The following is a 13479-nucleotide window of genomic DNA, read 5'->3' on the forward strand; positions in this document are numbered from 1 at the left end:
CTCCGCTTTGCTCCTCTGAATCAGCTGACCAGGAAACGAACACAAACAGCTGGAGGAGGAGGCTGGTCCAGATGTGTGACAGCAACGGGATACCGTTTGTTTTCTTGTTCAATTATTTGATATTATTTCATTTATTCTTTTTCCCAGACATCCCTCATCTGGAAAAAAAAATGTCCACAGACACAGCATAAAAAACCCAAAACGATTTTCAGCATTTATAAAAGCAAAGACCATGGGAAATTATGTCTTAATATCAAATTATATAAATCCCCTCGGTGTAACAGCATTTGTTCCAGAAACCCAGCAACTGTAAATTGGTAAATTAACTACTTACTTGAACCGTAAAAACGTGTTATTCTCGTGTTATACATAATTAAACCTAACAGACCTTTTGATTTATTTATTTGCCGCCTCTGCATTTGGAGTTTGGTGATTAGTTATTATAGTCGTCGTGTTTTGTTTGATTTTTTTTAATTAAGTGCTGTTTTGGAAACATTTGTTCAATAAAATTCTTCAAAATGTATGTATCTGACTTACCTCTAGATGGCAGCACTACCCCATACACCGGGCCAGTGCGGCTTGACTTTCAGGAGGAGAAGAAGAAAAATAAGTAAGTTTGGCGGAAGCGAAGCAGAGAACACAGCATGTGAGTAACCTTTTACCAAAAACATTTAATTTAACTAATGTGAACGTTTAGCAAAAATACATGAATGAAGTTTCCGTGTGTTTCTGTTTCTTTTACAGGGACATGCAGGACAGCAGGTCCCCTCTGTTCGGAGGCGCGCTGTCAGCCTTCATCCCTCACAGCGCCACAGACGTCAGTGAGCTGAGGGAGATCCCCGACAACCAGGAGGTGTTTGTCCACGCTCACACCGACCAGAGCCTCATCGTGGAGCTCCTGGAGTACCAGGGCCAGGTGGCGGACCAGGACGCTGCCAGGTATCACTTTGAGGACATCGCTGGCAGTAACAAAGCTCTGGCCCCCGGTGCTTTAGCTGTGTCCAATGTTGTGTCCCTGCCCAGATCTGAGCTGAGCCTGACAGAATGCAGCTCAGCCTGGATCCTTACCGGGACTCAGTCTGTGTCTAAGTTTAACGAAGAAGCCCAGAATACAGTGACGCTCCACCTAGGCCTGTTCCGCCTGCCACAGTTCTCTACAGACATCCTGATAACCTTCAATGACCCACAGAGGATCAGCCCAGACAGCAGCAGCAGTGCCTCTGTGTTGGGATCACTGTCAACACAATCATGGACTGTGCAGAACTTTCACTGCATGTTAAAGTCTCTGACCCTGCACAACCCCGGCCTGTTTGGGGAGAACCATGGATAATCTTTCATCTAAGGACCTAAACTGATTACATTTGATGTTCTGTTTGGTGAAAACACATAAAAATGAACTGAATGAATACATATTTTGGATTGTATGTCTTCCTTCATGCCACTATTGTTGTCACGTATGGTTAGACTGCATTATTCTGCTTCTACATGTAAAATGGAAACAGGCCATTAAATGTAATTCAGCATTTGACATCACTCTGATCTCCATTTATCTGAAGTAGGAGGCTGATGATTGGCAGTTAGAAGGTGAAAGATTAAATGTCCCTTATCATGCATGTGTCCTCTCTGCAGCCGTCTCACTTGTGGACCCTCTCTGTCCTCAGAGGGACGTGGTTGTGGTCATAAACTGTGGTAACTGAGCCTCCCAGCCACAGGAATACACCGAATATTAAGAGACTAACTTCATGGTGACACGATTCCTCAGTCTGAACCTCAGAGGGGCTTCCAAACAGAATTCATTAGTTGGTAAATGGGGGAAATGTGCAGTCACTGGTCTTTGCTTTGTCATTTAAATAAATCCCCATATGTTTAGAAGTCTTTAATCATGGTTGGTGGAAGCAATTTCATTCTCAACCTGAGTTTACTTTTAATGGGACTCCTCCCTGCAGGAACATTGAAGAAAGTCTTACATAACTAATAAGAGGAAGCACAGGATTCCTCATGAAGCCACATCAAACCCTTTCTATCCTCTGATGGATGAAGTCACTGAGCCATGGAGCCTTAATCCTGCTGATTTACCACAGAATCACAACAACATGAACACAAACACACACTTCCTTGGGATAAACATGTTGTTACTGCTTCAGTTTGTAAAAACCCTCAAAAACATCCAGTGTTCATGCCTGAGGAGTGTTTGGGAGAAGCCACTAATTGTAAGTCATGTCAGGAGAACGTTCCCAGAGTGGCAGACTGAAGCTTTTACCAACCTGACATCATCACACAGTGGCTCCTGGCTTCATTAAGGCCTGTGTGTTTCTCAACGTTTGGTGTTGTTGTGCCTGAAACTTAAAGCTAAGGCACGACAACATTGCGGGGACTCCCCCCACCACACACACACACACACACACACACACACACACACACACACACACACACACACACACACACACACACACACACACACATATCCCAGCATGCACCTCGCCCTCCAATCACGTCGCTAAGCCTTGTGGGAAAGTCCAAACAAAAACATTGAGCCCAACACCAGAGAGTCCACCGCTCTCTTTCCTCTTCACAATGACGTCACTCATTGATCTCTGATTGACAGACCTCGCGGCGCCTCACAGTCACGCGCAGCCGCTCACAGCTATCAATCATGACCGCTAGCTAGCTTAGGAAGCTACACGGATGGAGCCGGACAGAGCGGGCGGCAGCAGGTCGGAGACCCCGGCGAGAGAGCCCGAGGACGGCACAGGCAGGGACCGGGCGCCGTGGCCGTATCTGTCGACATTCATGAGTTTGAAACGCTCCACTGATAAAACTTACACGTTCGAGTGTAACCTGTGCAAACCCAAAATGAAAACTCTGTCTACTTCGAAGACGTCAAGCACTAACTTAAGGACGCACATTCAGGCGAGTAGCTAACATTAGCATCTCTTTTTATTTCTGCAAACTTTGTTTTTATGCATTTCATCACCACGGACAGACGGAACAATAAGAGGAAACACAAGAAAGGACAGAGTAGACTATGTACACGACATAAACATCCGGGTCACGAAACGTACACAAATCCTACACCGGTCTCAATCCTTCCATCCATCTTTGGAGTGTGTTTCAGTGTCAATAACAATATCTACATTTGGCTTAAACATCACACACATTTTTAAAAATACTCCATTTTTAAAGTTTATGTCAATTTATATCTACCATGTCTGAATAAAATGTCTTAATCACTCCAAAACACAGACACATTCAACAAATGAATGAGTTATGCTTTCATTCATGTTGCACAAGAGACGAGTAACATCGTCATCTAATCAATTATGTATTAGCTATTAGCTATTAAACCTTACTGATTCGTCATTATTATTGAATAACTAATGAATAAGATGCTGCTGACTTCACGATTGTTTACTTATGGTTGTGTATCTTTTCAGAGGGTGCATCCGGTTAAGATGGAGGAGCTACGGATAATGCAGCTGCAGAAAAGGAACCTTTCAAACCGCGGTAGTGAGGAGGCCTCGTTTGCAGCTGCACAGATGTTGGAGAGAGCAGACCCCGGTGAGGAGGACGCCTGCAGGGAGCCGTGGCCGTATCTCTCCAAGTTCATGAGTTTGAAGTACTCCACTGATAAAACATACACGTTTGAGTGTAACCTGTGCAAACCCATCATGAAAACACTCTCCACCTCCAAGACCTCCAGCACTAACCTAAGGACGCACATTAGGGTGAGTATTAAACAAAGCCAGTCCCTATTATGGATGAATACCAGCTAATTAACCAGATATGTAGTCGGTAAACCTTTGTTCTGATTGTATTTTCAGAGGATGCATCCGGGTAAAATGGAGGAACTACGGATAATACAGCTGCAAAAAAGGAAACTTTCCACTTCCTCCACTTCCAACAGCAGCGAGGAGGCTGCGTCATGGAGCAGCCCGGTGCACTACTTCATGAGAGATGTGACCACAGTATCCCAGGCTAAGTTCAACAGACTGATTCTGAATTTTGTTATTCAGGGACTTCATCCTCTCAGTGTGGTTGAACAACCAGAATTCCAAGAATTATTCAGGGAGGTTTTGCCTTCGAGGCATGTAATGTCCAGGAAGACATTAATCAGAATGCTAGAGGAGGAGTTCACCTCCATGAAATCAAACTTGTGTAGGATTCTATCCAAGCAGACGTTTGTAGCCACCAGCACAGATGCCTGGTGTGTGAATCAGAGGAGCTATCTGGGAGTCACCACACACTGGATAGACCCACACACACTGACCGTCTCTTCTGGGGCTTTAGCGTGTCGGAGGATCAAGGGGAAGCAAACTTACGACAATCTGGCACGGATGCTTGAGAGTATCCATAGGGAGTTTGGAATCCAGAACAAAGTGGTGTTAACCACAACAGACAACGGCTCAAACTTTATCAAAGCGTTCAGTGTGTTAGCAGCAGAGGAGGAAGACAGGGAGGTGGAAGAGGAGGAAGATGAAGGAGAGGAGGTTGAGTTCACTGACTTGACTGCTATTTTCAATGGGACAGAAAACCAGCAGGACTTCCACCTTCCTGCCCATCAGCGCTGTGCCTGTCACTCACTCCACTTGGTTGCAATTCAAGATGCAGAGGGAGCAGCAACAAATGTTTCCTTTAAGAAGACTTCACGGGCAACCTTTGCAAAATGTCGGAGTCTGTGGATCAAGCAGAGCAGAAGCACCCAAGCATCTGACATCATAACAAACACTCTGGGCTGCATGCTGGTTTTGCCAAATGTGTTGCAATGGAATTCTGTATTTAATGCAATGGAAGATCTGAAAACCTGCATTGAAGAGAAACCTCAGGAGTTTGATGATGTGTGTGACCAATTGGACCTTCCACGACTGAAGCCAGCAGAGGTGACCTTCATCAAAGAGTATGTTGTGGTAAGTGAAACATTAAACAAAAATCTCTTAGGTTAATGTCATTATTATTATTGTTCTTATATTTCCATGGTTGGATGTCCTTGTTCAGTTGAATGCAGGTTGTCATCCTTCTCCTCCTCTGTGACCCCACAGGTCATGGGGCCGTTATTCAAAGCTCTAGATGTTCTCCAATCAGACAAAATGGCATATCTGGGAATTTTGGTGCCAACAATCGCCATTCTTGTGGAGAATCTCCAGACGTTGAAGCAGGCCAGTCTCCAGTGCTGCGCCCCGTTAGTCAACGCCGTCCTCCGAGGTGTAGAAACCAGATTCGGTTACCTCTCTGGCAAAAAATATCTCATGGCAACAGCCTCTCATCCCATGTTTCGCCTGTCCTACGTGCCGCACCAGCAGAAAGATGAAATCATCTCCAGTCTGAAGCAGGTGCTGCAGATCCTTCCAGACAGCGGCTTTGCAGATCCTACCGAAGCAGCTGATGAAGAGGTGAATGATGAAGGAGACGCTGTGGTAGCCTACTTCTCCAAACGGCAAGACATTCTTATTACGGACGAGGTGGACAGCTTTCTCCAGTCGTCGGACACGTCGCCCGTCAGTGCTTTTCAGAACTTACCAAAAATGAAGAGGCTCTTCATTAAATGCAACACTGGGATCCCTGCCAGTGCTGCATGCCCGCAGGCCTTCACTGCTGGGAGAGACGTCTGTTTACCAAAGAGCAACCGTCTCTCAGATAACAACTTTGAGAAACTTCTTATGTGTCGCATTAACAAGAGCTTCTGCTTTACATCGCACAGTGCAACTTAAGAGTGCTGGACAATCATTAACATGCAGCGGTGCTTAAAAGGAATGAATGGTTTGTTGAAGTTTGAAGAGGGCTCACATCAGATCTGCACCTGTGAATGTGTTAAGTTCCTTTCCACCAGAATGATCGTGTGTATGAGTGAGTGAGAGAGAGAGCGAACAGTCACACACACACACACACGCGCACTCACGCACACACACGCACACACACACACACACACACATACACACACACACACACACACACACACACACACACACACACAGTCGGTACATCTGGGAGGCATCAGTCACAGGTGCGCTCGCATTTATTACCCAAACTCCCCGGTATCACTGTCGTTCACACTGACCTATACTGACCCCCCCCTCCAGACCTGAGCCTTCTGCTGCTCTCATCAGGACCCTCACCCTCCTCTTCTTTACTTTATCTTCTGCCCTGGGTCAATCTCTGTCAGTCCTTGGAAGAAAAGAAGTGGATGCTTGTCTTTAAGTGTCCTCTGTGGAATAATGAGGCAAACTTGAAAGGATTTTTCTTGAAGATATATTAAGGATCCTCTAAAAATTGCGAACACAGAACTCTCCACTCGGCAGAGGAAACCAGTGGGAGTAAGTTACAGCAGTTTACTTAAAAGCAAGGGATGGAAACATATTTTATAGAGCTGATTGTTAGACTTTGTGAGGTCGCTGTTCACGCGGCCCCGGTGCTTTTTTCTAAAGGTCTTCTCTCAGAGATGAGTCCAAAGTGATTAAACCCTTACAGGAAATGTGGAGACGTGAGACGAGACTCAAAATCTGTCTTTGAGAATGTCAGGAGTGTTAAGATCATGACTGAACAGCTCAATTCAGCTGATTCCATTTTCAGATGTATTTGAAAGTAAAAAGCGAGGCGAGTGTGGCTGTGAATCAGATCTTGATCTAATCATTTAAAGAAACATTTAACAAATAATATAAATGGATTAGAATCAGGAGGAGACATAAGGTTCTATCTGTGCTTTCTACTTCATTTATTTATCATTCCATGTTTTTGATGTACTTCATCATTCCATCATTATAACTTTCACACACGCACTGAAGACCTCCTTTGGTTGAAGTATGAGGTAAAGGTCTTTCAGAACACAATTTGTAGTATATATCATTATATTCATATCGACCTTTATAGTGGATTTGTTTATATTTCACGGTAGTGCAGCTCCACCTTGTGTCTTTATTTACTATTTAAATTCCCCCACACAGCCTGTTTGTCTCTTCAATCAAGATGAACTCTCTACCAAGCACTTCTCACATGTGGAGTTCTTCTCCTGAATCCGTTTTCTCTGGAATAAAAACAAATCACAAGCCTTTTTTTGATCTCAGTGAATTTTATTGCAATCTTTCAGACCGACAGAAGATGCTGAGAGGGCGCCCCCTGCTGCGGCCCCCATGGTTTCCACCTCGGCTCTGCACTCTGCCAGGTGCAGGCTCTCTCTCCTGTCTGTATGTATGTCTACTCCACATACATGAAATCAGTTGCCGTACATTTGATTTTGTTTCACTTTTAAATACAGATAAGCGTGCATTTCCTTAAAAAAACTTAAGTGTGTTGCCGTCTAAGCAGGACTCACTGTGGGGAACCGTTTGTTGTTGTGGGCCTTAGAGACATATCTGATATTGGGCAATACAAATAAACCTAACCTGACTTAACATGACACCTCACAGCTGAACCCAACCTTCTTTTTTATTGTCTTAAAACAGATTTTCTCTGGCAACAATGTTCTCAATCTTTTCTGTTATACTGTCACACAGAGTTCCTTGTGCATTGCTCTTGCAGTTAAATGCATTTTGTTCCTGAACATGTCAGGTGGGCAGAATGACACGTTAACCTTCCTGCTTGTGCTTCTTGTTGTCTGGTGAATCAGCGCTGAGCTTAGAGAAGTGATCAGACATGGCAACCAGAGCCCGGTAACGGTGAGAGATGGTGTTCTTCACTTCTTTGGGAAGTTCAGCATAGCTGCAGGTGAGAGTGAAGAACATCATATTAAGGATGGATGTGAAGTTAATCAGCTGTATGAATGCAATGCAAGCCCTCTGGGTCCCCCTTGTGGCATTACTGGGGAAAAATGTGTCAACGTTCATACATACGTTTTGTCATATCCCTCTGGCTGGAAACACGGATCCCATCCAAAGTCTCGAGGACCTCTGGGTTCCACAATCCTCCCCTAGATACAAAGGAAAGTTAATGGGAAACTAAGACACTTCACATCATTTTATGCAACTGTTTATTGAAGTTAGAAATACAACATGTAGCCTTGATAAATACATGAATGCATTTAAAGACCGAGGGAGAAAGGGTAAAGGAGAGAGATTCTGACCTCTGTGATCCCTCTGAAGAGCTGCACTGGTTCATCTTTCCCCGCAGAGAAAGCAAACGTGCAGAGAGCCCACGCTGACTTATCTTCAAACCCTGCGAGGAGTTTATACAGACCTACAACAAGACAAACCTAGATTAGACACACAGGGGTAGTACTACATCATAATGTTCATATCTGCACTACAAACTTACCCTCTGGCTTGAGTTTATCTAGGAACCATTTTCTACAAAAAATAAGATTTATTTTAAATCACAGTGGTTAAAAGTTCTCAATCCTAATAAATGATGATGATGATGATGATGATACTCGCATGTAAGGACCAGGGAGGCCCCCCAAAGCTCTGAAACACAGACAGGTGTCCTCCACTACCACTGGCCCATCAATCTGAAGGAAAGAAACAGACTGAATGAGTTTCAACCATTCAGCCAAATGTTCACAGTGTTAGTTGTGTATCATTCATGGACAGTATGTTTGCTGTACCTGTCGTGCTGCCTCCTTACACTTCTGTATGGAGATCTCATCAGGCTCTCCCTGGTATTCAGGCACTGGGGGAGGAAATAACAATAAAAGGTCAGTCACCGCACCCTCACATGAAGTTCTTCCATTCCATCTCTTTGTTGATTACTTACAGTCAATCTTTTTGGAAGTTAGTTTGTAGGGGAACCTGTCTCCTAAGATCTGAATGACCTGAGGGACGAGGAAAGGAACACAGAGGAATATAAAGAGGTCATGTAGTCAGGCCCTGCTGATCCGGCTCTAGGTCCAAGGTGTATTACTTTACTCAACATGCTGACTGTCTAGAGTTCCGGCACACAGACTGGACAGGTGGAAACTTACTGGCAGCAAATCTGCCGCGTGAGGCGCTTTATCTGTAACCGCATGACCGGAAACACACTCTGCGAGACACACTTAATATTCCGTTGTTACCTCTTCCAGTTTTTTAGCGTTTCCAGTGACAAAGATCACAGATCTTGCAGCGGGAACAGCCATGATGCACAGATAAGTGTTCACCAACCCGGACGACTTTCATCAGCGGACAGGACTCGTCGGGATTTAAAAACTTCCGGTTTATCAGCGGCCAATCAATTCGGAAACCCCACAACGCCGTCACAGTGTTGTCCAATCAGCGAGCAGTAACGCCAGGAACTCTGTCCGTGTTGTCACCGGAGTGCCATGTGGGTGTAAGAAGAGTTTGACACGTATAGACGGAGTAAGTGTAGAATATTAGGGTGCAACCATGAGCCTCTTACCGCGCACCGCGGAGGAGTTCAGCTCTGCAGAGTACTGGGAGAGATTCTTCCAGAAGCGAGGAGAGAAAGCGTTAGAGTGGTACGGAGACTACAACACACTGTGCGGCGCCCTGCACAAGTACATCAAAGTCCAGGACAAGGTGAGGTCATGCTGCAGCTCTGGGTTACAGATTGAGAGCTTCAGTATTTTAGGGGCTCATCATGTTGAAGAATTGAAATCAGTTACATCATTTCCACAAGGTGGCAGTATATGAAACATTCTCAGTTGTTGCTATGTTTAGTTAAACCTTCAAAGCTGTAGTAAACACTGGTGATCTAAAATGGATTTGCTCTAGTGCAAGGATGAGGAGGATCATTTGAGTCTGAGCTCAACTGCTGGGAAACCCTTCAGGAGTTTTTGTCCATTGGAGGACTGAAAGAAGGGAAGTCAACCTTGTGTTGTTGCTGTTGCTCAGGTGCTGGTGGTCGGCTGTGGTAACTCTGAGCTGAGTGAACAGATGTATGACGTTGGCTACAAACACCTGACCAACATCGACATCAGTGAGACGGTGGTGACGCACATGAACCAGAGGAATGCTCAGCGCCGGCCCGGTCTGACCTTCCAGCAGGTGGATGCCACCCAAACTCTGTATGAGGATGCAAGCTACCAAGTTGCTCTGGATAAGGGAACGCTGGACGCTATGGCGTCTGAAGAAGAGGGAGCCCTGGCCAGGAGAATGCTCACTGAGGTAAGAAACCGAGGGCTCAGCGTGTGTGTAGGCAGTGTGTGTATCTCTATCACATTCCTCTCAACACAGTTTCCTCTTGTTTGCAGGTGGGCCGTGTGCTGAGCGTGGGGGGCCGGTATGTCTGCGTGACTTTGGCCCAGCAGAGTGTGATCAGACTGGCAGTGGAGCACTTTGTGGAGCTGGGCTGGGCAGTGAGGCTCCACTGCCTGCAGAAGGAAAGCCAGGACCAAGACGACTCCTTCCCCCTGCCCGTGTTCGTCCTGGTCTGCACCAAGTTCCGTCAGCCCATGCCCACGCCCATCCTGGAGATGTGCCTGGGAGAGGACGGCGCTCCTACTCGCCTCGCAGTGGTCGCTGAGTTGTTGTCGTCGGTGAAGGAGCATCAGGCGTACTCCGTCATGAGGAAGAGACTTCGCACAGACATGGATGCCAACACAAACCCCACGCTCACCCTGTGCCACGTTAAGACCGGTCTGCCCAGATACACACTCACTGTGCAGGACTGCCCGCCCGGTGCCAAGGTGCCCAGATCCAACCAGTTTGCCATTTTTATAGGTGAGTTTGTCTTTTATATTAACTTTCTGTATGGATATTTGAAGGCAAGAAGCACCAGAAACCTCAGCCAAACCTTTAATGTAGATGCTTCTGTCTCTGAATCTATAACGTCTAACAAAGCATGAGCATAAAGGTTCAATATGATTCATTCATTAATCATTTATTAGTATTTTATAAGATCAGATTTCCCACTAAAATAGATTTTCTGCTATAAATTCCCTTGGAGCAGCTTTTGACAGTGCATCATCATCAACTTCCAAACAGAATGGCTGTTTTGTTCACACTGTTTGCATTCCATACATTCTTCTCTCTTTACCTCTGCTCTGGCTCTCAGCGCCTCAGGGCAGTGAGACAGATTGGCTCTACAGCTCCAGTGAAGGTCGCAGGCAGCTGGCAGCCAGTGCAAACTTCAGGCGCCTGGTTATTGTGGCGATGCACAGGAACCAGGAGTACACAGACATGCAGGCTGTCCAGTCAGAGCTGTCGCCCATGGTGATGGACCTGGCACCCCCGGGCATGCCAGCCAACCACCAGGTTAGAGGATTGCATCGTTAACACATAGTTAACGTTGCTATTCTAGACGGTGTTACGTGTATGTAAGTCTTCTCCCTCTGTGTTGACGTGCAGGTTCCCTTCCTGTCAGTCGGAGGCAGTCTGGGCTGGAGGGAGGTTGTCAGCAAGGGTGTGAGTGAGCTGAGCGGGGAGTTCTGTGTGGAGAACGTGCGAGGAGAAGATGGAGAGCTTTATCGCAGACTCGTGTTTCTGTCTAACATCGCCCTCGTCCAATCAGAGAGCCGTCTCGTCTCCCTAACCAAAGGTCAGTTCTTCCTCCTGGTTCTCTGCGTGCGCTGCCATTTCTTTGTGATGGCGTCAAAATGAGATCTTTTGTCTCTGCAGCGCCAAGTCACAAGAAGAACAAGAGGAAAGCGAAGTCCATGGCTCCTCCTGCAGCGCCCACAGCCTCTCTGTCAGTGGACAGTGGTTTCCTCTGCTGCACTCACCATGAAGTCATGGTGGCCGGCCTCGCCATGCTTGGCGTGGGCACGCCACAGAACAAAGGTGGGGGGGCCGTCACTTCTGTTCCAGGCTTGTAGACATTTTAAAACACAAGCTGTGCCTCAGACTCTTCCTCCTCCTCTTCCCCTTCCTAGACGTCCCCCTCTCTGTGCTCCTGGTGGGGCTCGGTGGAGGCGGCCTGCCTCAGTTCCTGCGGGACTTTGTGCCTAGTGTCAGTGTGGAAGTTGTGGAACTCGACCCGGCTGTGCTGGAGGTGGCAAAGGAATGGTTTGGCTTCCGACCTGATGATCGTCTGACGGTCACACTGGGGGACGGCCTGGAACGCATCAGTGCTCTAGAGAAGGAAGGTGAGTGGAGAACTAAACTCTACACCAGCTCAGTTATACACTTAACTCAGTATATCAGGACTTGGAAAAACTATTCCATCTGGGGAACAAATGCACTAACAGCAAGGACACTGACTGATTGTGGCTATTTTCCTCCTCTGCCAGGTGGACGCTTGTTTGACGCCATCATCTTTGACGTGGATAGTAAAGACAGCACTGTAGGCATGAGCTGCCCCCCCGCTGCCTTTGCAGAAACCTTGGTCCTGCAGAAAGTCAGCAGGCTCCTAACTCCCACAGGTACAGTCTATGAAATCTGTTGCGTAATCGCTGCACTAATGCTTTCATTTTCATCAGCAGCCATTTTAAACCAAAGTCCACAAAGGATATTATACAATTGTCTTGTGTTAAATGACATATATAAAACACACACCTTAATATGGATTCACTACTGGAACATTGCACATAGAAACACTCATGTTACTGTCTTTTTTTGAATTGGAATTGATTATAAATGTTTTATTCTTGTGATTGTTCATGGTGGTTGTTTGTCTTTTCTCCCCGTCTCTCCTCGTCCTTATCTCCTCCTTATCTTCACTCAACCAGGTGTATTCATGCTGAACCTTGTGTGCCGGGACACAGTTCTGAGGAATAGCGTGCTGGAGCGTGTGCAAGCCCAGTTTCCCTCAGTGCTCTCCCGAAGGATCGAGGGAGAGGTCAACGAAGTTCTCCTGTGCTCTCTCGGTGGTGAAAAGGAGACGTTGGATGCCTCCCCTATCACCCTGCCATTCTTAACTCAAGCAGCCAAGAATCTGCAGAGCGCGCTGTGCTCTAACAGGACTGGAAACAGCCCCGCCCCACACATAGACATTGCTGAGTTGTTAAAAGGCCTCAGCGTTGTATGAGTTTGTCGACGACGGAATGGAATCTATTTTGTTGACATCAGTAAATCAGTCAAATGTGTTTTATCTTGGCTTCTGAATGTAGAAACTCCACTGCAAGAACCCTGAGAGCACATAGCTCTGCTGAAGAAGACTAGATTATGTTCTGTTCTGATAAAATACACGCCCAAAGAGAAAGAAATTACCGTAATAGACAATTAAATGTTGGCTGGATCCCTGTTACTACTAAAGTCAAAACCCTTCACATGCTCCTGTATCAGCAACTTGCATTTCCTGCCATATTTGTTACCCAACAGCAATGCCATTAATGTGCCTCTGTCCAACTATACAGTTTATTTTAGTCTGTCTGATCAGATCCTCATCCATATTATTATTGATACGCTAATATCAAATAAATGCGCCTTTCCCCCATTGAGATCAGTATATTATTTTAGAAACGGGTAATTAAAATTCTCTCGCTCTTAAGAAATCCGCCTTGGCAGAGTTTTTGTGCACTCAGATGTATAAATCTCTCGTATTTCACCATCAAACACATTTCACACACACAGTCCATGTTGCTGTGGTGCGTTCACTGTATTACACAGCACACACGCACTCTCACTCTCTCTCTGTCACTGCCAAAGAATGCTCTCGTGTTATTTACAGTAAATGAAT

The 13479-nt window shown here is 46.0% G+C and overlaps 4 protein-coding genes across 4 annotated transcripts; 3 read left to right on the forward strand and 1 right to left on the reverse strand.

The window, feature by feature from the left end:
* Positions 1–11: 11 nt before the first annotated feature.
* On the forward strand, positions 12–1863 carry rangrf (RAN guanine nucleotide release factor). The gene is made up of 3 exons (XM_076153297.1): positions 12–94; positions 544–646; positions 745–1863. Coding segments are annotated over exons 2-3 (588 nt in total). The 5' UTR covers positions 12–94; positions 544–644; the 3' UTR covers positions 1331–1863.
* A 629-nt stretch (positions 1864–2492) lies between these two features.
* LOC143003013 (uncharacterized) lies at positions 2493–7040 on the forward strand. Its single transcript, XM_076153472.1, has 4 exons — positions 2493–2910; positions 3435–3725; positions 3822–4904; positions 5037–7040. Exons 1-4 carry the CDS (start codon positions 2686–2688, stop codon positions 5703–5705), a joined length of 2268 nt encoding a protein of 755 aa, XP_076009587.1. The 5' UTR covers positions 2493–2685; the 3' UTR covers positions 5706–7040.
* A 22-nt stretch (positions 7041–7062) lies between these two features.
* On the reverse strand, positions 7063–9082 carry itpa (inosine triphosphatase (nucleoside triphosphate pyrophosphatase)). The gene is made up of 8 exons (XM_076153473.1): positions 8978–9082; positions 8680–8737; positions 8531–8595; positions 8361–8434; positions 8242–8273; positions 8051–8163; positions 7821–7897; positions 7063–7689 (listed from the first exon to the last, which is right to left on the reverse strand). The coding sequence occupies exons 1-8, from the start codon at positions 9038–9040 to the stop codon at positions 7557–7559; spliced, it is 615 nt and encodes a 204-aa protein (XP_076009588.1). The 5' UTR covers positions 9041–9082; the 3' UTR covers positions 7063–7556.
* A 115-nt stretch (positions 9083–9197) lies between these two features.
* Positions 9198–13417, forward strand: mettl13 (methyltransferase 13, eEF1A lysine and N-terminal methyltransferase). The gene is made up of 9 exons (XM_076153613.1): positions 9198–9440; positions 9756–10028; positions 10115–10583; positions 10918–11117; positions 11211–11400; positions 11481–11642; positions 11735–11947; positions 12092–12223; positions 12530–13417. Exons 1-9 carry the CDS (start codon positions 9288–9290, stop codon positions 12826–12828), a joined length of 2091 nt encoding a protein of 696 aa, XP_076009728.1. The 5' UTR covers positions 9198–9287; the 3' UTR covers positions 12829–13417.
* The last annotated feature ends 62 nt before the right edge of the window (positions 13418–13479 follow it).

Source organism: Genypterus blacodes, unplaced genomic scaffold (assembly GCF_046128005.1).
Source record: "Genypterus blacodes isolate CSIRO-AG114 ecotype Tasmania unplaced genomic scaffold, CSIRO-AGI_Gbla_v1 ptg000058l_1, whole genome shotgun sequence".
In the NCBI taxonomy this organism is placed as follows: domain Eukaryota; kingdom Metazoa; phylum Chordata; class Actinopteri; order Ophidiiformes; family Ophidiidae; genus Genypterus; species Genypterus blacodes.

What these genes read in the sequence shown, in the direction of transcription:
- LOC143003013 (XM_076153472.1), top strand. Translation starts at nt 2,686, where the DNA reads ATGGAGCCGGACAGAGCGGGCGGCAGCAGGTCGGAGACCCCGGCGAGA. An exon ending in ACTTAAGGACGCACATTCAG is followed by an intron (nt 2,911 to 3,434) that starts GCGAGTAGCTAA and finishes GTATCTTTTCAG; the next exon opens with AGGGTGCATCCGGTTAAGAT. An exon ending in TCATCAAAGAGTATGTTGTG is followed by an intron (nt 4,905 to 5,036) that starts GTAAGTGAAACA and finishes GTGACCCCACAG; the next exon opens with GTCATGGGGCCGTTATTCAA.
- itpa (XM_076153473.1), bottom strand. Translation starts at nt 9,040, where the DNA reads ATGGCTGTTCCCGCTGCAAGATCTGTGATCTTTGTCACTGGAAACGCT. An exon ending in AACTTCCAAAAAGATTGACT is followed by an intron (nt 8,596 to 8,679) that starts GTAAGTAATCAA and finishes TTCCTCCCCCAG; the next exon opens with TGCCTGAATACCAGGGAGAG. An exon ending in AGATAAACTCAAGCCAGAGG is followed by an intron (nt 8,164 to 8,241) that starts GTAAGTTTGTAG and finishes GTCTTGTTGTAG; the next exon opens with GTCTGTATAAACTCCTCGCA.
- mettl13 (XM_076153613.1), top strand. Translation starts at nt 9,288, where the DNA reads ATGAGCCTCTTACCGCGCACCGCGGAGGAGTTCAGCTCTGCAGAGTAC. An exon ending in CCAGGAGAATGCTCACTGAG is followed by an intron (nt 10,029 to 10,114) that starts GTAAGAAACCGA and finishes TCTTGTTTGCAG; the next exon opens with GTGGGCCGTGTGCTGAGCGT. An exon ending in CCAGTTTGCCATTTTTATAG is followed by an intron (nt 10,584 to 10,917) that starts GTGAGTTTGTCT and finishes TCTGGCTCTCAG; the next exon opens with CGCCTCAGGGCAGTGAGACA.